The following is a 22700-nucleotide window of genomic DNA, read 5'->3' as shown; positions in this document are numbered from 1 at the left end:
CCCCCAACAATCTGGGTCCTCATTTTACCTACCTCGGAAGGATGGAAGGCTGAGTCAACCTTGAGCCTGGTGGGACTCGAACCTGCACTAATTGCAGGCAGCTGGTGTTACTGAAGGAGGCATTAGCCCACTGCTCCACCAAGGCTCTTTTGCTTACGGGAAGCTGACAAGGAAGGTTGCAAATCATGATTATGTGATGAGGGGACCCTGCAGTGGTCAAAAATCTGGGCTGATTGTCTAGCACGTGTTTTTTAAAAAAAACATGAGCAAAGAGAGTACGTAGATACATAAATATAGAGGTGTACATTTCCCTCTTTTAAGAAGTGCATCAACAGTACTCTATGCACGATTTATTCTTATTTTGTGTTACAATCCTTTTGTTTTATTTGGTAAACCAAAAGTATGTTTTGCAAATCGTTATCTATGAACAGACGGATATTTGAATACACAGGCAGTCCTCAACGGCCACAGTTGAGCCCGAAATTTCTGTTGCTAAGTGAGACATTTGTTAAGTGAACTTTGCCCCGTTTTATGAGCTTTCCCGTTACTGTTAAGTGGATCACTGCCGTTGTTAAGACAGTAACGCGGTTGTTAAGTGAATCTGGCTTCCCCATTGACTTTGCTGGTGAGAAGGTCGCAAAAGGAGGACGCTCACGTCACCCCGGGACGCTGCGACCGTCATAAATATGAGTCAGTTGCCAAGGGTCTGAATTTTGATCACCTGACCGTGGGGAGGCTGCAACGGTCGTAAGTGTGAGAAATGGTCCTAGGCCACTTTTTTTCAGTGCCGTTGTAACTTTGAACGGCCGCTAAATCAACTGTTGTAAGTCAAGGACTATCTATAATGCCAGAATCTCCACTATATTGTTGTTTATAAAAGTTGAAGAACAAAACACCCCCTAAAACAGGGATAGGCAACCTTGGCTCTTTTACGACTCATGGACTTCAACTCCCAGAATTCCTGAGTCAGCAAAGTAGTAAAGGCAAACATTTAATTCAGACTTCCCTCTTCTTTGTATTAATTTGAGCTTTTCTTGGGGTTTGGGGGGGGCGTTCCCTCAGGTACAGAAAATATTGGAAAGGTGGAAATAAATGACAAAGACCTGTTCCAGCTTCGGGAAGCTCGACTTAAGTCAGGCCTGGAGATGGCTGTGAAGCACAAAGACAAACTGCTGGAGTATGACAAGACCAGGTACGTGTCAGAGTAAGGTAGAAAAAGAGGCATAGGCTAACTTTCCCCAGCTGAGTGTTCCTAAAATGTATTGGATTTTGACTCCCTGATTTCCTACCTAGCCTGTACAGTTGAGGCGCCTGGCGGGCACCAAGTCGGCTAGCTTTGTTCGCCGTTGGGCTGGAAGGAATCACACCCGCAGTTTACACCTTTGGCCGGTGAGCCTTGCTCTTGTGCTTTCTGTGAAAAGCAGCCACACAGGCTTCAGCTTTAAGTCAGCAGGTCGCCTTTAATGGAAAATCTGAAGTTGCTTTCCTGAAGAGAGAGAGATAGAGGAAAAAACCCTGCTGGGCTAATCATTAACAGTGAGAATCTGCTGGCTGGACTTGCCTTTTGACAGGAGAACGCCAAGCGGGTGATGCAGTTTGGTAGAAGGGCTTGGGTACCTGGACTGAGAAAAATGCTTCTTGCTGTAGCCCCAGGCTGCTTATACTATCCATTGTGGGTAAAATCTACTCTACTTCGATTAATTTTAATTTGGAACGTGAAAACAAACACTGGGTGGTTAAGGCGCCAAGCTAGAAACCAGGAGGTGGTGAGTTCTAGTCCCGCCTTAGGCATGAAAAACAGCTGGGTGACTTTGCGCCAGTCCCTCCCTCCTTCTCTCTCTCTCTCTCTCTCTCTCTCTCTCTCTGCCCACCCCAACTGACAGATGGGGAAAATAGCAGGAGGAAGAAGTATTCTAGACGTTCACCACCTTGAATTATTTATAACAATAAGGGCAGGATATAAATAAATAGGTTTGGCTAAGTTCATCACGGAGGACTCCATTGAAAAGTTGGAGAGCCCTCATGTATCAAATATGCATTTGAAGTACCCATGGTTTATTAAAAGAACACCTATTTTATATCGTGAAGGGGGTCCCAATGTTCATTTCGGTGACAGGGATTGAGCGACAAAACGATTGGAAACACCCCTGGGGGATGCTGCCATTCAGAAGACTGTAGAGGCCTCTGGGCCAATAGTCTGGGTTGATATAAGACTGCTTCCCAAATGCTGACAGCGTAGTTTAGGGGTCCCTAACCCCCAGTCCGTGGACCAGGACCAGGACCAAACAAGCAAAGCCCCATCTGCGGGATGCAGGCAGCACACAAAACCATGCACTCTCCGGAAAAATCTCTCTCCACGGAACCGGCCCCCGGTGCCCAAAAGGCTGGGGACGTCTGCCGTAGTGGATGGTAGTAACAGTGATGCTCCTCCTCCATTCTGTTCCCGCAGTGTGCGACGAACTCAAGTCATTGACGATGAGTCCGATTACTTTGCTACCGACTCCAACCAGTGGCTGTCCAAGCAGGAGAGGCAGATGCTGGAGAAGAGAGCGAAGGAGCTGTACGAACTGCGGCACGCCTCGCGGCTGTCCAGGAAGGTCACCATTGACTTTGCGGGCCGGCAGGTCCGCGAAGAAAACGACAACATGGCGGAATATCACAGCAAGTGAGGATCCTGGGGCAGTGGGGCTGGGAGGTCGGCTCAAGGTCACAATTGGGACAGGCGAGTCCTTCTGGAAACGATGGGTGTGCTTTGGGTGGGAGTGGATCTGCTGGGAGGGGCTTAGAGTTTGTTCCTCCTCCATTCGTTCATTCATTCATGAATCCTGTTTAAGCGTCCCTGAAGGGGTCTTCTATGAATGACTGAAAGGAAGGATTTGTGCCCCTTCAAATACAGGTAGTCCTCGACTTACAGCCATTCATTCAGTGACAACGGCCCTGAAAAAAAAGAAAGAAACGTGGCCATTTTTCACACCATCCTCGCAGCATCCCCCTGGTTATTTGATCTAAATTCCTGGCAACTGATTCATATTTATGACGGTTGCAGCATCCCGGAGTCATGGGGTTGCCATTTATAATCTTCCTCGCTGGCTTCCAACAAGCAGAGTCAATGGAGGAAGCCAGATGTGCCGAACAGCCTCACAACTGCAGTGATTCACTTAACTGCAGCAAGAAAGATCATAAAACGGGGCAAAATTCACTTAACTATCCTGCTTAGCAACAGAGATTTTGGACTCCGTAGTGCTAAGCTCGTTTTCTGCATCTCTCCCTGCCGGGCTGGGTCAGTAGAGACGAATATGTCAGCCACAGAGAGAAACCTTTGTAATTTACAGCAGGCTGAACTGTTGGTTCTGCACAGTGGACTAATAAGCAGGCAGCGAAGACTATCATCCCGCCCTTGTAGTAGGAAAAGATCAGCTGCCGTGATGGATTTGCCTGTTTCATTAATTCATCCCGTTCTGCCGAATAGTAAGCTTCCACGAAAGCTCCTGCGGGGGAGCGGAAGAGCAGGCTCAAACCCTTAAGAGGGTTACTACTGACTTGCTAACCAGGGTATAATTGAGGATGCTGTTAAATAATTGAGCAAATGTCCGCTCAGCATTTGCAGCTCGTTAGGAAGGCAGGTCCCCGTGTGGGGGTGAGAAGGGCGTTTTCAGCCGCAGCCAGCTAGAAGAGTGACGAGAGACTATGGTGGGAATCGGAGGGAAACTGGCTGGTTCTCCTTTGCAGGTTGGATGAAACGGTTGAAGCCATCAGCAGCGGCACTCTGGTCAAGGCCAAGCAAAATCCAGACAGGAAACTCGAAGAATTGGGAGCCTTGGTGAATCCGCACATTCTCCAGCCAGCTCCCGTTGTCAGTAATTCTTCTTTCTCTTCCTTCTTATGAACTCCCTCCCCCGTGGGGCGCCCCCCCCAATAATCTAATGCGGAGGTCCCCAACCTTCGGGGCACCAGGGTTCCTTTTTCCGTGGACCGGAGAGTGCCTGGTTTTGTGTGCTGCCTGCATCCCGCGGATGGGGCTTTGCTGGTTTGTGCGAACCGGTTATTGGCATGCCGCGGCCCGGTACTGGTCCACGGACCGGGGGTTGGGGACCCCTGATCTAACGTCTGTCTTGTCAGGAATAGATTGTGGAGATGATCGTCCTAGGGTTAGGATTTCTTTTCTTTTCTCGTCCATATAACTTTTCTTGTGACCCGTCACTTTGGGCATTCACCAACCTGTTGGAAAGGCTGACAGATAACGCTAAAGCCAGCTGAATAAACCTCCCTGTCTGGGTTCACGTATCACACAGTGGGTGGCAGGTTTTGCCCGTCGCGTTTAGCAGACAATAAGCAGATGGTACTGAGTGCGAAACCCACCAGAAAGACGCGTTTCACCTTTGGACCTTCTCCTTTGCGTTGTGGTGCAGGGTCCTCAGCTCGCAGCCGTCCATTTAGCGACCGTTCAGATTTACGGTGGCACTGAAAGAAGTGGCTTACGTCATCATTTGCCGCCACCTGACAAGCATAGTCAGCCGGGAGAGCTAGATTCAGTAATGACCTCACGGTTCGCTTCACATGTACAAGTGATTTGCTTAACAATGGTGGCCAAAAAAGGGGGAAATCATTCTCTCACTTAACCACTGTCTTGTTTAGCAGTGGAAATTGGGGTGCTCACAAGTCACCAACTGCCTGTATAGTATTACTAGGTTTTTTTCAGCCAGGGAATACAAACTTAGATGGACTGTTTTATGATGGCTGCACTGGCAACCAGTTTCTTCTTTTATAGCTACCTTTAATCCCTCACAATAACTTACCTTTTGTTCCTTCTGCTCAGTTCAGTGACAGTAAGGAACGCCAGGGGCATTTAGGCCCAAGTCAAAGAAAAAAGCCCTTTTTATTCCTATCTTCTGTTGTACAATTCTGAGTATAAAAATGTCTTTTGTTCTCTTTTAAATTATATTTGAAGTGGGTGGACCAAGCTGGTTTGCTCCCATACCGGAAAATGGACATTTCTGCAGAGAGTGGAAGCCTGGCAGATTCAGAAAGAAGTCGCTTACGAATTCAAGATCGAGAGATCCAGGAGATTTCAGACAACGGCTGGTGTCTGAGCCTGCATCAGCCTTGGGCCTCCTTGCTGGTCAAAGGGATCAAGAGGTAAACACCGAGATCTGTCACCAGGAGCACTTTGAGGTTGAGTTCATGTATTGTTACACTAGATCATGGTTTACTGCCTCCAGGGTTTTTGGAATAAGCTTCTGGGGCAGGATTTGTACACCACTAAGCCATAAATGTGGTTTACCAACTGTAATTGCCGGTGTCATGGGACACCCTAAGCATAAGCCGAAGAAATCGCTTTGTAGCGCAACAGGTGAACCTGCTCAGGTGAGCTTTCTTTGGAGAAGTTGGGGGGCTGTAATGAATACCGGCGGCATCTGCCCAGCATCATGGTGTGAAGAGAGGAATTCCACGATAGTCGCAAGCTGAATTTACCACGTTTTTCCTCTGCTGCCTTCTGCTGAAAACGGGCCACTGGTGTGACATCAGGTTGGCCCAGCTGCTGTTGCAGATCAGGTTGACTGGCATCACTTAAGTGGCATTGCCATTTTACAGGAGCGCAAGCTTTAGGGAAAACATGTTGGCGTTTCTTTAATTGGGGCTGCTGGTATGATTTAATGAGCTCTAGCTGCTTTATTTTCATGTTTGTGACATTCATGTGCTTCTCTTCCCCCCCCCCCTTGTGGCTTGTAAGCCCTGGGGATTGCCCTAACTTGTAAAAATATCCTTTGGGGGCTTAATATGGCACAATGTTTTTTTCACAGGAGGAGGCTGGAAAAATTGCCACACGGGACTAAGTTTTCGATAGCCACCGGCAATCTTTTTGTTTTGTTTTCTGAGGATGTTCAAGAATAGATTCTACCTTTTTTATTCTATCGGTTATTTTCCACAGAGCATGTTGCACCCTTCTCTTAAAATTATATTAACTTACTAATACTTCATACATAGAAGATGATCAGAGTCAAATTTCTGGTAGAGACTAGGGATAAGTCCCCAAATGACGACTAGGAACTTCACTGCTAAGTGACGCAGCCATTAAGCAAAACATCACATGTCTACAACGTGAGGTGATCGCGTGGCCACAGAACGCTGCAACAGTCGTAAACATCCGTGGATTGCGAAGCCTCCAGATTGTAAATCACTCAACCCTGCGGCCATTGTGGCCCAGTGCGAGGACCAATTGTAAAGTTATTTTTTTCGGTGCCATCGTAAGTTCGAACCGTCATTAAACAGGGCAGTCATTAACCAGAGACTACCTGTAGACAAAGGGTAGTCCAACCTTGGCAACTTCAAAGCCTGTAGAGTTCAACTCTCAGAAATTCTAGCTAGCTGAACAATTTTTAACCCTTCTGATCGACTCACCAGGTGGTGCTGTTTCCCACCTCTCTAGCTGAAGGGGGGGGGGGAAAAACACCCTTGGGTGTGTGTGGAACACAGTTGCCGCATGTTCTAATGCTGCTTTCCCCCCAACCCTGGTGCTTTCTAATGTGCTGAATTATAATTCCCATCACTTTTATATTGGGGTCATAAGTGTAGCGGTGCAACCCCTAGGGCAGTGCTGGCGAACCTTTTAGAGACCGAGGGCCCGAACTACAACCCAAAAACCACTTATGTATCATCGGGTGCCAGGTGGGCATGGCCCATCGGGTGGGCGTGGGCGCAGTGGTAACGGCAGACTGGGCGGGACTAAAAAGTTCAATCAATTCCAACTTTGCGAGATCTTTTTTTTTCCCCACGAGAAGTTGAAATCGATTGAACCTTTTTTTTTTTTTGCACACGGCGGCAGACGCCTAAAGCGAAAAGGTTTTACAAAACCTAGCTGAAGGCCTAGGAGTGGAGCGACAGTGCGCGTGCCCACAGAGAGGGCTGACTCTGCATGCCACCCTTGGCACGCGTGCCATACGTTCGCCACCACGGCCCTAGGGAGAGCACAGGTTTGTAAGGCTGGATGTCAAAAAATAAAAATAAAAAAAATTATCTAATGGACAATCAGCCGATCATTGGCCAGGCCTGCAGCTTAACAAGGACGAGGACCCCCTGGGATACGTTGGGGGAGAGATTATTGGACCCAGAGGTTAGAGGTGTGTTGTTTTTTTTCTTTTCAAATGGCTGCTTTGTCATTAAATGAAATGTATTACGTTGGGCCCCTCCTCCTTGCTTGTCTTTCTTCCACAGTTACAAAATGATAAAAATGGCTTGGCTGTATTTAGTGTTCTAAGCTCCTTAGAGGAAAGGGCTTAATGCCCGTTGAGCAGCTACATATAAGCAGAGTAACTCTTCCCTAGCTCCTTTCCCCCAAAGAAAATGACTATGGTTGTAAGACAGTCCTTCCCTTCCTTCCTCCCCCACCCCCTTTTAGCCTAGATTCTCAGGCATTTTGAGACAACCTTCTTATTTTAGAGGTCAGTGGTTCGAAGTGAAAAGCCCAACCATCCCATCAGTTTTGCGTTGGTGGAAGAAGAAGAAAAAAAACCCCATGCATTTAAAAGTACATTTGGACTTTGACTTTTATCTATTGTACAAATTAGGCCCTGGGCTTTCCTCATTTTATTGGGTTTAGTTATACCTTACACATTGGCTTTCTTGGCTGTCTCCTGACACCAGAAAGACCTCTCGGGAAATTTTTTAAAAAATCTTTCAAAGGACCCTTTTTTCCACATTTAAAAAAACCCCAAACATTTCTATTATTCCTTGGTAAATATGCAGGGATAAACCTAAATTACTGTTGGAAAACTGGGAAGGTGTAAAACTGCTTCTACCTGCCTGGAAGATCTCGGCTCTTTTGTGAGTGTCCTTGGTGGTCAAGCTTTTTAAGGACTCTCTGTCCTTTGGTTTCGGCCATTTCCTCTTTATTTGCTGAGGCTCATTCTGAGACTCAGGTTGGCTTAGAGGTCGACCCAGGATTCCATCTCGTGGTTTCCAAAGAAAATGTTCCTTGAGTGACATGTCAAGAGACCCCCCAGGGAGGTGGGCTCTGTTTCCGATCCTCCCCTTTTTCTTCCGCAGGGTGGAAGGCCGAATTTGGTACACATCCCACCGAGGCCGGCTATGGATAGCAGCCACGGCGAAAAGGCCCACCTCCCAGGAAGTCTCTGATCTGGAGGCCACCTACAGAATGTTACTCCGGGAAGGTGAGCTTTATCCTTTATCTTTGTCGGGGGTTCTTTCCTCTGGAAGGCCAGAAGGAAAATGAAGAAAAAGTGGAAGTGGAATTCTTTATTCGGCCAAGCCATTAGAGCCGTGAGGAATTTAACTCTGGTACCGGAGCACTCACTGTACTTGCAAAGCAGCAGAGAGGGTAATGATAGCAATAGTCCACATCTGCCTACCCTCGGTCCTCGGAAACGACTCAATAGGTAGACGAAAGTGCCTACTCCAGTCGGAACATCTGGCTGACTGCACACAGAACCATAATAAAAGGAGGAAGTAAAGAAGAAGGATAAACAATAATGTATGGCTTAATATAGGGATGCGGTGGCTCAGTGGGTTAGGATCCTGAGCTTGTCAATCAGAAGGTCGGCAGTTTGGCAGGTCGAATCCCGAGTGCCACGTAGCAGAGTGAGCGCCTGTTACTCGTCCCAGCTTCTGCCAACCTAGCAGTTCGAAAGCACGTAAAAAATGCAAGTAGAAAAATAGGGACCACTACGGTGGGAAGGTAACAGCGTTCCGTGCGCCTTTGGCGTCTAGTCATGCCGGCCACATGACCACGGAGACGTCCTCGGACAAGCGCTGGCTCTTTGGCTTTGAAACGGAGATGAGCACCGGCCCCTAGAGTCGGAAACGACTAGCACGCATGTGCGGGGGAACCTTTACCTTTATGGCTTAATATACACACATTAGACAGAACTGTGAGAATTAGGTATTCAGCAGAGTGATGGCACAAGAGGAAAAAACCAAAACAAAAACAGTCCCTGTGTCTAGTTGTCTCGGCATACGATAACCGATAGTACCGTCCCGAAGGAAGGAACTGAAACAGCTGACGTCTGTTTTTACGTCTTTTTTTAATTTTTATGTACCTTTTTCTGTACGTTTTATATTCATAGCTTGTAGAGCAAAGAGGCTTCGGAAAGACAGCGCTCAAAATCTTTCAGTGAAAACCTTGTGCTGTTGTTTTTTTCCTCGGGTGCCATTCTTTACGTCCGTGCTCTTGGCTCTTTCGCCTTCTCCCCTGTCGCGATGACGTAACGTTTCGCTTTGACCCTCCGATGTATGGAAAGGACCACACAAGGGCAAACAGCCGAGCTCACTTAGCTTGGATAAGTAGGTCTCAAGAAATTGCTCTAAAGGGAAAGGAGATCTTGAGAGAAAGATAGCCACAGGCGCAGGAAACCTGGAAGGAAGGAAGAAAAGATGCCATGTATGTGTTATTTATGAAAGTGTGACATTTATGCCAAGTAAAGCCATGGATTATTTAACAATGAACGTTGACCTAAAATTGGCTGCTCTAGTGCAGTGTGTGAAACCACAAACCACTCTAGCAGGGTGAAATTCGACACATATCTTCTGGCTTATTAGTTCACTGCGTGACTCCACATAGTGTTTCTTTGTGCATTACTAAAGCCCAGGGGTAGGCAACCTTGGCCCCTTTATGACTCGTGGACTTCAACTCCCAGAATTCCTGAGCCAGCCACGCTGAGGGGAAAGGGAGAGGTTTCCAGGCTGAGCGCTGGCTGGCTGAGGAATTCTGGGAGTTGAAGTCCACAAGTCATAAAAGAGCCAAGGTTGCCTACCCCTGGCCTAGGCCGAGACCGCTTTATGACTCGTGGACTTCAACTCCCAGAATTCCTGAGCCAGCCACGCTGAGGGAAAAGTGAGAGATTTCCAAGCTGAGCCACGCTGGCTGAGGAATTCTGGGAGTTGAAGTCCACGAGTCATAAAAGAGCCAAGGTTGCCTACCCCTGCTATAGCCCAACAAACAATTTTTCCAGAGCCCCATTTATTTATTTTTTTGTCTCTAGCCTGTTCATCCTTTCACCATGTCTTCCTTATTTCTCAATTCCCCTCAAGTATGTATGGTGAGCTTCTCAAGACAGAACCCGTATCACCTACATCTGACGATGGGATTGCAGGAAGTGGGTTCCGCAGAGAGGGTGTTTCTTAGCCCGGAAGAAGGTTTTAAGGGCCCACAGGACACAACATTAACCTTTGAAGGGTCACCTTAACCTGGGGGGGGGAGATTATTTTGTGGCTGGAAGGGTAATAGTTGAAACATGGAAGTTCCCAGCTGACGGTCCCGCTGAGCACTTGTTTGCTGCAATGCAGCAATGAACTCCTTTCTCCACAAGTGTGTATTATCAGGCAGTGCTCCCTAAGAAGCATGTGCTTGATCCAAACCATGAAATTAGCAGTTGGAAGTAGCACGGAGTGAGCGCACGCGAGGGCTGGCAAAGGCTAATCAGGACCATGTGGAGAACGGCAGAAACTCAAGGCACATAATTTTCTCTCCTGCTTACCGCAGATTTGGAGTTTCCCAAGGATTATCCCTCCGGCTGTCTCCTTGGCTGTGTGGACTTGATTGACTGCCTGTCACAAGAGCAATTTCAGGAACAGGTGAATGAGCAAAAAAAACCAAACCACACACACACCAACAAACACCCTACCCCTACTTGTTTCTTGGGAGGGGTTTTTGTTTTGTTTGGAGGGGTGGAGGTTGCGGGTGATTGAAGGTGAGTCGCTTTTGTCACTCGCTTTAAAAATAAATGGCCTTTCCCCCCCCCCCCCCAGTCCTCAAAGGGTTGTAAAATCAATGCGGTTGAAGCCGCATTCTCAAAGGGCCTAAATGCAGAAAATGTAAAGATTGTTCTGCTAGGTCCTTCTACCCCACTTCTCGGGAGCTGAGCGTTACATTTTCGCTCCTTTTCCCACAGTCTTGCTTTGTTTGACAGTAGGTCCTCTGGGTTCTTCCATCAGCTTTTATTTATTTATTTATTAAATTTGTGGCCGCCTCTCTCCCCCCCCTCCCCCCATTTCGCTATCAAGCAATTCTGGGTTGCTTACTACGCCATAACAGAATAATAACACTAGCAATCGCACTTAGATCACAGTGCGTTGCAGCCCCCTCTAAGCGGTTTACCGAGTCGGCATATTGTCCTCCAACAATCTGGGTCCTCATTTTACTGACCTCGGAAGGCTTGAGTCAACCTTCAAGCCGGTCAGGATCGAACTCCTGGCAGTGGGCAGAGTCAGCCTGCAATACTGCGCCACCATGGCCCTGAAACAATTAGAAGATTAAAAACTTTTAAGCCATTGGGAAATTGAAATTTAAAAAAGGTTAAAATTAATATTAAAACCGATAAAAAGAACCAGGGCATGGACAGGATGGAGGTCGGGGTCTTCTAATTTGCTAGCCAACTGCAAAGTGGGGGGATGTCCCCATCCGGGCCACAAGCCAGTTGAGCGATCCAGGTTTTCAGGCTCCTTGCTAAGGCCCGGAGTTGTGGGCAGATCTCTCTTTGCTGGGCATGATGTTCCAAAGGGTGGGAGCCACGACAGAAAGGGCTCTTCTCCTTCGCCAGCTACAATTCCTTAACCATTCACCGGAATCTCTCAGGAGATTCAGGGACCAAAGAGTGAAATTTGGGACTTAACGTTTCGTAGGTCGTCTTAAGAACAGCCTCCTGGCATTGGAGCAGGGCTGGGCAACCATTCTAGGAACATGAGCAAAATTAATGCCACGTTTGGGTTGCACTAAATGAAACGCCAGCCTTCTCCCCGCTCAGATGTTCTAGAAAGCTTTTCTCAGCAAGGGGGTGTCTTGAGAGCTAGAACCTTGGGTAGAAACGAAAAAGAAAAAAAAACCAAGCCACAAGCTCTTTCCTGTCTCGCTCTGTTCCCTTTGCAGGCAGGTTTCAGGGTAGATCTGAAATCTCTCTCCTATCTCTCGGTTGGTTTGACCAATTCGGCTTCCCTGACTCAGGGAAATCTCTTGTCAAAGAAGGCTCCTGCCCTCTGGGTTGCCTGGTTGTTGATTTCCAGAAGCAACGTTTTCCCTGGGGGGGATTTGCGCGCACCCCCCCCCCCCAGGAAGGCAGACAAAACTGCCTGGCAAGCTTCACTTCCTGAAAGCAAAGTCCTCCATCGGTGACCCCAGGATACTTGGCAATTTATTCCACTCCGTTGTCTGGGGTTTCCGTTTCCTCTGAGCGACAACAACCAGGGGGAGGGGGAGGGGGAGGGGGCTTTTGTATGAGATCTGTGTCGGTTTGGCAATGTGCAAGATTTCTCCACTGTCTGGCTCCAAGGCCCTCTAGGCCCTGGGTGACATCAGGTACGATAATGCAATACAGCAGTAGCACGGTAAGAGTCAAACCACAACACAAGCGGCAACACCCTGCATGGGGGAGGATCTGAGTCCAGCTCTTTTAACCTCCAAGGGTTTCCTGCAAGAGGCAAAATCTTAGCTGTTCTCTGGAAGGCTGGGGAAGCGGTATGGGGGGGGGCGGGTTTTCCTTGACGGAGGTTGGGGGTAAGCTGTTCCAAAGCAGGGAGCTGTCACAAGGTACAAACGTCTCTTCCCTTTGTACTTCCTAAGACGCTCAGCAGATGTTTTCTACTCCTTTGAGTTGGGTGGGCAATATTTATCTCCGTGAGGCATGCTGTAAGCCAGGGGTCCCCAACGCCCAGTCCATGGACCAGTACCGGCCCATGGCATGCCAGCAACCGGTCCACACAAACAAGCCAAGCCCCATCCGCGGGATGCAGGCAGCACACAAAACCACGCACCCTCCGGTCCACGGAAAAACCTCTGTCCACGGAACCAGTCCCCGGCGCCCAAAAGTTGGGGGGGACCTCTGCTCTTAAGATACCAGGCCCCAGTTCCTATTTGTTATTGCCCCCTGACTCTCCTCTCCCAGCCTCCATTTCCAGATGCCTGGGGGAGTGGCAGGGATAGGAAGGATTGTTACACCCCAGACTCTTTTGTCCTACATAACCCTCTTCTGATACGAGGGATTTTTCCTGCTCGGTCTTGTGTGAATTCCACAGCTCTGCAAGTTTGCGACATGTGTGGTTTTTTCCCCCGGCTTCTTGTGGGAAGCACATCCTCGGCTGGGCTTTGCTTGTTTTTGCAACTGAAACTTGCGGCGCCACTTGCGCTGCGTTAATAAGCAGCTCCCTAAGGAACAGGGTGACCAACCAGACTGGTTCATCTGCAATGATTGGAATCCAAGTTCTCAGAGCTTTCCCGTCTTCCTTCGTGTCTCACTCAGTTACGTTGGGATGTAGCTAACTTCTGTTAGCTCCAGACTGTGTTGTTAAGGGCAGGGGCTTCTGGGTGTTGTACTTTTCCTATTCCCGCTTTAGAGGTCAGCTGTTCAGGGACAGGCTACTCCAGGGGTCTTCAAACTTGGCCCTTTTAGGACTTGTGGACTTCAACTCCCAGTCCACAAGTCCTAAAAGGGCCAAGTTTGAAGACCTCTGGACTAGGAGAAGGGCCTCTTCTTCGTGTTGGCTGAGGAATTCTGGGAGTTGAAGTCCACAAGTCCTAAAAGGGCCAAGTTTGAAGACCCCTGGACTAGGAGAAGGGCCTCTTCTTCGTGTTGGCTGGGGAATTCTGGGAATTGAAGTCCACAAGTCCTAAAAGGGCCAAGTTTGAAGACCCCTGGACTAGGAGAAGGGCCTCTTCTTCGTGTTGGCTGGGGAATTCTGGGAGTTGAAGTCCACAAGTCCTAAAAGGGCCAAGTTTGAAGACCCCTGGACGAGGAGAAGGGCCTCTTCTTCGTGTTGGCTGGGGAATTCTGAGAGTTGAAGTCCAGAAGTCATAAAAGGGCCAAGTTCGAAGACCCCTGGACTAGACTTTCTTATAGCAAGCCCTTCCCCAAAGGAGATCGTCTTAATGCCTGCAGTTAGGAAAAACGTAACGGAACACAAATCCATATATTCTTAATCTGCCAAAAAAAACCAAAAACAACCAACCCCAAACCCACCATTTGCCAACACGCTTGCCCCGTTTGCTTCCTCCAGAAATTGTTAAGAATGTTGGTTTTGGTCTGACTGGTGATTTCTTGTTGCCACATAAGAACATTTTTTTTCCCTTCTCGCCTTTTCTTCCAAGTAGCCGGGCTTGTTAGAAGCCAATTAATCTCCCGATGCTTGAAACCGGTGAAAACCTATCAGGCATTCTGTGGTGAGAAGCCAGATTCTTCTTCTTTTTCTCTTTCAGCGAGAGGCTAATAGATTAAACACATCCCTGAAACAGTGTCAGATCGGAGCCGCTCAACATCTTGACAATCAGCAGGCCATTTATGTTACAGAAATTGGATGGCCGATCAAGCCAATTGTCTGTGTCCTGCTTCTCAAGCAAAGGGTACTCAGACGCTTGGAAGCCTGTAATGATGTGAGTCTCTATTTATACTTCCCCAGTTTCAGCTGAATTTTGTGGATCAGCTGCTGGGTTCATGCAGGCTTCCCTGCTGCTCTGCATCTGTCGGATAAAGCCGTGCGGATTGTTGGAAGGCCTTTCTCCGCTGCTTTGGGTAGATCACCTTATGCGTGCCTTATTTTGGCCGTTACCTCCCCATTCCACAAACACACCCAGTGTGCTGCTTCCTTCGTCGCAGCCACCACCAACATACGTGACCGAGAAGAAAAGGTGTCCCTTTCGTTCATGCATTCAGCCACCTTTACACGTATGTATTTGCAGAATTGTCATCGGTGTAAAATAGCTATTGCTGTAGTTTTTTTTTTCCCCTCTCGGAGTTTGCTTGCCACTTCATTTTTCAAGAAAGGATGCATTATAACAACAACAACAATAAAGTTGGAAGTGACCTTGGAGGTCATCTAGTCCAACCCCCTGCTCAGGCAGGAAACCCTATAGCATTTCAGGCAAATGGCTGTCCAGTCTCTTCATAAAAACTTCCAGCATTGGAGCATTCACAGCTTCTAGAGGCAGGTTGTTCCACTGGTTAATTGTTCTAACTGTCAGGAAGTTTCTCCTTAGTTCTAGGTTGCTTCTCTCTTTCGTTAGTTTCCATCTGTTGCTTCTTGTCCTGCCTTCAGGTGCTTTGGAGAATAGCTTGACTCCCTCTTCTTTGGGGCAGCCCCTGAGATATTGGAACACTGCTACCATGTCTCCCCTCGTCCTTCTCTTCATTAAACTAGACATCCCCAATTCCAGCAAACGTTCTTTATATGTTTTAGCCTCCAGTCCCCTGATCATTTTTGTTGCTCTTCTCTGCACTCTTTCTAGAGTCTAACATCTTTTTTACATTGTGATGACCAAAACTGGATGCAGCATTCCAAGTGTGGCCTTACCAAGGCCTTGTAAAGTGGTATTAACACTTCACGTGATTCCTTGGACTTTTTTAAAAAAAAAAAACTTATACAACTTAGACAAGCCTGTTGGTTTGCAAACAAGAAAAGCACTTTAGGTCGCTGAGAAATAGTGAAACAAGAACTAGTTAATCTGTTGCTGTAATCTGCATTTTCCACATCACCGTGTTGTAGGCTGGTTTAAAACTTTAGCTGACTTAAGGCGGAAAACATCCAAACCAACAGGAAGTACCAATGAAGAAAGTAATAGCCGCCAGCTAGAATACAGGTTGCCCTTGACTTGGGATCACAACTGTTAGATGTTTTTGTGCCAGCCATGGCAGTTCCCCAAAAGGGTCATCAGATGGGAGCAAAGAGGCTTCTTTGCCCCCACTGGTGGGTCAGGGGTCCCCGACCCCTGCAGCCCCATTGGCGAGAGAGTTTTATGGTAAGGGAGGGGCCGAGACCCCCCATAAATACCTCTGCTCAAGGGGCTGCTCTTTGTCTAGCTTGTTGCTTTGCTTGCTTGATCTCTTTGTTCTCTCTTCTGCTAGCTTACAATCCAGGCATGGAGGCCTCCATGCCAGGAAACTCTTTCTATTTACTTTATCGTTAAATAAAGCTTTGAATGATCGCATTCTTGCGTGATGCCTTTCACTTGGAAGCACCTTAACGATCCATCGACCTCGTGAGGCCATCTCACAACAACTGACCCCAAAATTTCTGTCATTAAGTGAGATGGTTGTTAAGTGAATGTTGCCCCATTTAATAACCTTTCTTGCCACAGTTGTTAAGGGGATCCCTGCGGTTGTTAAGTAACGTGGTTGTTAAATGAATCTGGCTTCCCCTTTGACTTCGCTTTTCAGAAGGTCGCAAAAGGGGATCAACAGGACCCCGTGGACACTGCGACCGTCATAAATACGAGTCAGTTGCCGAGCCTCCGAATGTAAATCACGTGACCCCCCCCCCCCGGGGATGCTGCAATGATCATAAATGTGAAAAATGGTCGTAAGTCACTCTTTCCAGGGACTGAACGGTCACTAAATGAAAATAAGTCTAGGACTGCTTGTCATTCCCCCCAATATGGAGCATTCCAGCTGCGTGGAATTTTACAATTTCTAGAAACTCTGGCCATCGTTCACCGTCTCTCTTTTGTTTTTCGAGGAAATCGAAAGCTTGCTCAGTTCTTGGTGGGTTTTTGTTTTGGCTCTGTTTGATTTATCCAAGCCTTAACCGCTAGAAAATGCAACTGCTGCCGTTTTGTGGATTTTTGATAGAAGAAAGGTGTGTGTTCCCATTTGGGGGAAGGAAGATCCCTGGTGTTACGGGTGGAGATGCTGGAATTTTCTTTGGAATTCTCAGGAGATCTTCTCCAACCTGGTGCCTTCTGGATGTGCCCCACTGCATATATATATATCTCATCTCCTACCTAGCCGAGGGGGATTCTGCACTTTGGGGTTGAACTGGGGAATCTTGGATGCTCTCCTAGCTTGGTTTATTTATTTATTTATTTATTTTTATTACATTTATATCCAGCCCTTCTCCGAAGACTCAGGGCGGCTTACAAGCTTAGGTTAACCTTGCGATATGCTAAAATAAATAAAAACTGAGCTTGGTTGTTTGCTTGCAGACATTTTACTACCCAACTAGGTAACATCATCGGTGCAGATAATTGTGGGGTTTGCTCCCCATTTATACACAGCAGCTCGCCCTGCCCAGGTGGATGGGGTTGTGGTTTTCTGCTCGGTTGTTCCTATTGCAATACTTTGCTCAAGGAAGTGCCAAAGAGAAAACCACACCTCCACCCACCCTGGCAGGGCAAAGCACAACACGAGTCGTCAGCACTGATGATGATATTACCTAGTCAGGTAATGAAACGTCTGCAAGCAAATAACCAAGCTCAGAGGTCACCCCTCTTCATCCCCAGCCAATGTAGCCAGTGCCAGTGGGAGTTGTGAGCTAACACGTCTGGAAAATGCCAGGCTGAGGCCAGTTGTTTTAAACAACCTAAACACCACACACACACACGGGTTTTTTTGTGAACTTGCCTTAACGTTGTCTTTGGAATCCTTTCTAATTAGCCAGCCTGAGAGTGCCAAGGGCCACAAAACCCTTTTCAACAGCAGCCCCATCAGGCAGAACTTTCTCCCTAAGACCGTCACTCCGTTGTTTTGATGTGAAAAGCTTTTATTTTTATTTTTTAAATCCTATTGTGGATAAATCCTCCTGCCTTTGCGTTAGATTTTAGGTATGCCGGAAGAGGAGAAGGGGGTTGTCTTCTCCCCCCCCCCCCTGCATCTCTTTTTGACATCTCTTTTTGTTTTGGACAGGGCTTCCATTCCTTCATTCTCAGCTCCCATTGTTTATAAGCCAGCGAGGCTTCCGCGGTTCCAGTCCCCTCTTGCCTCCCTTGATCCTGGCCCGGGAACTCCGGGATCCCGCCTTCCACCGATAAGGGTGAAGGAGAGCCAGATTAGCCAGGGGTGCCTCTCCAGGGCTTGCCTCCTTTGCCCCTGCTCCAGCTCAGGGAACTGGCACTTCGTGCGAGGCTGGCCGCGGCGAAGAACAAGCGCAAAGGGGAGTTGACAGGAGTGCCAGATGAAAAGCAAGCGAAGTAGCCTGTCGGAGCTCTTTGCATCTGCCCTTCAAAGCAGCCAAAGCACTTGCCGGCCTGTTTTTGTTATCTTTGAGCAGCAGATAGGAGCTCTTGACAGCCTCCAGGGGAGAACGCGGCCTGCTTTGAATAGCGCAGCAAGAGGGCGTTTTGCCACCTCAGCGGTGGAGGTTGCAAGCGCCGCTTCCGAAGAAAAGAAAGCCGTTTTGATTGCCCCACCATTAGCAGCAGCAGCGTTTCTGCACAGCTCCTCTCTCGCTGGTCCTCGCCTGCAAACTTTCTCACATCCAGGCAGGGTGGCTTCTGACAACTCCGCCCCACTCCCTCCTCCCCGGAATACTCGGTAGTCCTCAACTTACAGCCACAACTTGTGCTTTATGCTGCTTGTGCTTTATGCTGCTGAGTAGGGATCCCGATGTGTGACGCAGAGATTCTGCCTTGGTGATGCCAGGGCTTTGGTTGTGCTCAGTCAGCAGCTTAGTTGCCGGCAGGATTTTGATTCCGAAGTTCTGACGCCCGAAGTCAGTTAGCCTTTAAGACGCAATGCAAGCCTAACGCAGCCAGCCCTGGAGAAGTAGGATGATTTGGGGAAACGTAGGCTCAGTGGGTTAGGACGCTGAGCTTGTCGATCAGAAGGTCGGCAGTTTGGCGGGTCGAATCCCGAGTGCCGTGTAGCAGAGTGAGTGCCTGTTACGCGTCCCAGCTTCTGCCAACCTAGCAGTTTGAAAGCACGTAAAAATGCAAGTAGAAAAATAGGGACCACTCCGGTGGGAAGGTAACACCGTTCCATGCACCTTTGGCGTCTAGTCATGCCGGCCACATGACCACGGAGACGTCCTCGGACAAGCGCTGGCTCTTCGGCTTTGAAACGGAGATGAGCGCCGGCCCCTAGAGTCGGAAACGACTAGCAGGCATGTGCGGGGGAACCTTTACCTTTACCTTTTTAGGCTAACGGAATTCAGACTTTGTTCCTTGCAGTGTTTGGCAGTAAGCATGGGATTCTATCTTAAACTGAATTCCTTCGGTAATCCATCTAGCTCTGAAATGCCTTTTGTAAGGGGTGATTTTAATATGCTGAGGCTTTCTGGCTGAACTCACTGGTGCCAACAGTCAAAATTACATTCTTTTCTCTTGTGGAAAGTTGCTCCATTTTATGGATTCCTTCCTTGCCTCTTGGGCGTGCACCCTTTCTTTGGTTCCCCCGAAATGCTTCTTTGAATTAACCAGGTCACGTTTCCACCATATGCACAGGAAATGAATTTCAATCAGTTGCTGAGGGCAAGGAGTTAAAGGAGTCTTTGCTTCTGGGCTTCACACATACCTCTAGTTGTTCCAAGAGTGACCCTGAACCTTGGATCCAAACATGCCCTTGCCTGGATTTATCAGATCCTCTCTTGAACTGTGAGAGCTGACTTGCTTTGAAATGGTCCAAAAAAGTCCAATGCCTTACAAGTGGCAGAGGGGTTAGAATGTGGTCTTGCAGGCTAACTCTGCTGACTGCCAGCAGTTCGATCCTCACCGGCTCAAGGTTGACTCTTGGCCTTCCATCCTTCCGAGGTGGGTAAAATGAGGACCCAGATTGTTGGGGGCAAGAGGCTGACTCTGTAAACCGCTTAGAGAGGGCCGTGGAGCACGATGAAGCGGTATGTAAGTTTTAAGTTCTGCTGCTGTTGCTTTTCCTGCTCGCTCCACAAGCCAATTCTCTGCACATGCTGTGGAGAAGACCCGCGGTCTAGCCATCTCCCTATGGGGGAAGAAGTGAAGAGCCATCTCACCAAGTGGGCCTTCACAATGCAGCTGCCTTTTGCATCTCCCCCGTTGGGTCTCTGAAGGCCGCCCGCACGTGACGCTCCACCAGCTGCCATTTCACAGTCGAAGAGCCTTTCCTGTTCCCAGTGGCTTGAGGCCGAGCTGCCTGAAGGGTGCCTTCTGCTGTAGCCATCTGGCCAAGCGTTAAGGTCCTCTCCCTAGCCACCCTGCGCATAGACCTTCTGAAGTCGGCAGTACAGTGGCCGGGATAGGGAGATTCACACTTGTGGCGCTCCTTCCCCCAAGGAAGTATCAGATTGGATGTCTTTTGTGGGGTGAGGGGGGTGATCTGCTGCCCCCAGTATTGTGCCTGCTTTGTAGGAAATGTCCCTGCCAGAGAGGAACGTCAGAAGATGGCCAGTTTTGGGGAGGGAGGGAGAATAGCCATCTGTTTTTTACCACTTTGTCATTTTTTTTAAAAAAAAATCACAGGTCTTTTGGAATAGGGCAGGGGTAGGCAACCTTGGCTGTTTTAGGACTCGTGGACTTCAACGCCCAGAATTCCTGATCCAGCATGGCTCAGCTTGGAAACCTCTCTGTCCCCTCAGCGTGCCTGGCTCAGGAATTCTGAGAGTTGAAGTCCACAAGTCATAAAGCGGCCTAGGCCTATAGGTGGAATAGATGGTGATGATGGGACCAGAGTACCATCGTTTCTATATAGCATTTAAATTTTTTTAAATGGTTGTAGAGTTAATAGGGTTGGAAAGGGCACTTTAGATTGAGGAGTCCCCCTCCTTTACTCACTGCACAAATCCAAGTCAAATTCCAATTAAGGTATTCCCCATTCTGCTTGGATGCATTCGGTGAGAGGGAGACCACCCCTTTTGGGCGGTTGATGCTAACACAATCGTTCCTTGTGTTTGGAAAGGTCTTCTACTATTCAACCAGACTCTTTTTCTTCCTGTAACTTTAAATCCTGTCGTTTAAATTTATTCTAGGCTGTGTTGTCGGGGATTATGGAACTACAGTCTTCTCAGCTTTCCCCTCTGGGATATCATTTGGGATACTTAAAAAGGTGCCCACTTGGTCATTGTGGATCATCTTGGTGGCATCTTTGCCCTGATTGGCTCAACCTGCTTCTCTCCCCCCAAAAAACCCCTTCTCTTCTCTTAATCAGAAGGGGGCTGGGGATAGTTATGCCTGCTTTTGTTATTTTGAAGGAAGCTCAAAGGAAAGGAAAGGGTGCAAAATCTCTCCCCTCCCTCCTTCCCAGGCTGCAATTTTGCAGGATGAAATCAAAGGTTAATTCTAGCGCTGTTTTTGAGCTGGCTGCTGGGATTGGTCTGTGCACAGTGTGGGTTCCCTTTGATCTTGGCCTCCCTTTTTGAACAGGTTTCAAGAAATGTTGTGGTAGGGGAGCTCTTCCCTGCCTTTACCTTTCAGCTTGCTTGGTAGCGCTCGAGAGGTTTTTTTTCTCCCCTCCATCCGCGTAGTCGTCCCTCGGTAGGTAGTTCTCTTCCCTTAATTTATTGCGGTGCTGATAACCTATGTGTAATGCTGATGTTTTTTGTGCTCTCCTCTTTTTTCCCCCCCTTCTAGTATCCCCAGCTGAGCCAGGAGTCGGCTTCTCCATTTGTCTTCATCTGTTCTAACCCCCAGGAGATGGTTATTAAGTTCCCCATCAAGGGCAAACATAAAATCTGTAAGTAGCAGGTCTCTATTCCTGAAGGAGGGAGGGGGCTGGCATAATGACTCGGGGTGTGTGCCTGTCGTTCGTTCTTCAGGGGGTCTCCTAGACTTATCTGACAGCTACGCAGTCCTGGTGGGCTGTGTGGGACTAGGGCAGGGGTAGACAACCTCGGCTCTTTTATGACTCATGGACTTCAACTCCCAGAATTCCTGAGCCAGCCATGCTGGCTCAGGAATTCTGGGAGTTGAAGTCCATGAGTCATAAAAGAGCCGAGGTTGCCTACCCCTGGACTAAGGGCAGGCCACAGCAGTGGTGCCAGCAACTTCCCCGGGACACCCATGTCAATTTTTGTAGAATGTAGATGCTTCCAGGCAACTTCTCTCGTTTGCATGTTTTCCACTCTCATCTCTGATGCAAGCACTCCTCAAGCCTCCTCCTTGGCCACTTTAAGACCTGTGGACTTCAACTCCCAGAATTCCCCAGCCAGCCATGCAGACACCCAGGCGCTAAAGTCACTGCTTGAAGGCTTTGAATATACAGGTGGTTCTTGACTTACAGCCGTTCGCTTAGCGACTGTTCAACGTTACAACGGCACTGAAAACTGACCCATGACCGTTTTTCACACTTACAACCGTTGCAACATCCCCACGGTCGCATGATCAAAATTTGGATGCTTGGCAACCGGCAGGTACTTCTGACGGTTGCAGTGCCCCAGGGTGTGTGTGTGTCTGTGTGTGTCAGGTGATCCCCTTTTGCGACCTTCCGACATGCAAAGTCCATGGGGAAGCCAGTTTCACTTAACAACCACGTTGCTAACTTAACAACTGCCGTGGTTCACTTAACAACGGTGGAAAGAAAGGTCCTAAAGTGGGAGAAACTCACTTTGTGACTGTCTTGCTTAGGGATGGACATTTTGGACGTAAGTTGAGGATTGCCTGCATTGTTTTCATGCAGTGCACATTTCACCGTGAGCGTTCCGCTTCCTCTTTGGTTTTCCTTCCCTGGAGAGCAAAGCTTTCTCCTGGCCAGGTCACGTTCTCTTCTCCTTCCGGAGGAGGAACCGTAGAAAGATTTTTGTGGCGCCATTTGGCCAAGCCAGAACTCAGTAGACTCCAGTTTGACTTGAGGGGAAATGAATGACAAAACTGACATTCAGGTGTGATTAGCGAGCTTCTTGGGGGAAAGATCATTGCTCTGACAGACTGCCTCTCCTAAAATCTTGCTCTCTTGAAATCTCTCAGTTGGTGTGAGAAGCAACATTTGGATGGGTGTGTAGAGAATGGAAGGGAGGAATCTTACCCAAAGAAGTGAATTCTTACCTAGCTTAGATTCTGGAAAAGCTAGACTTTTCCAGCTCTTTTG

At 48.3% G+C, this 22700-nt stretch overlaps 1 protein-coding gene across 2 annotated transcripts in view; it reads left to right on the top strand.

Moving 5' to 3' along the window:
- Window positions 1–22700, top strand: part of TRIP4 (thyroid hormone receptor interactor 4) — a gene marked incomplete at its 5' end in the record, with an annotated part of 31464 nt that overhangs the window by 3151 nt on the left and 5613 nt on the right. For both annotated transcript variants that reach the window (XR_014027724.1, XM_081337625.1), the window contains 7 exons: window positions 1063–1192; window positions 2450–2665; window positions 3730–3853; window positions 4949–5136; window positions 8044–8168; window positions 10496–10587; window positions 21248–21350. Coding sequence is in view for 1 of the 2 variants with exons in the window: in XM_081337625.1 (XP_081193751.1) it covers window positions 1063–1192; window positions 2450–2665; window positions 3730–3853; window positions 4949–5136; window positions 8044–8168; window positions 10496–10587; window positions 21248–21350 (978 nt within the window). The remainder of the gene's footprint in view (window positions 1–1062; window positions 1193–2449; window positions 2666–3729; window positions 3854–4948; window positions 5137–8043; window positions 8169–10495; window positions 10588–21247; window positions 21351–22700) is intronic.

The sequence above is a fragment of the Vipera berus genome (assembly GCF_964194415.1).
Source record: "Vipera berus genome assembly, chromosome: 12".
Classification (NCBI taxonomy): Eukaryota; Metazoa; Chordata; class Lepidosauria; order Squamata; family Viperidae; genus Vipera; species Vipera berus.
Note: the sequence above shows the minus strand (reverse complement) of the source record. Positions and strands in the feature narration are given on the sequence as shown.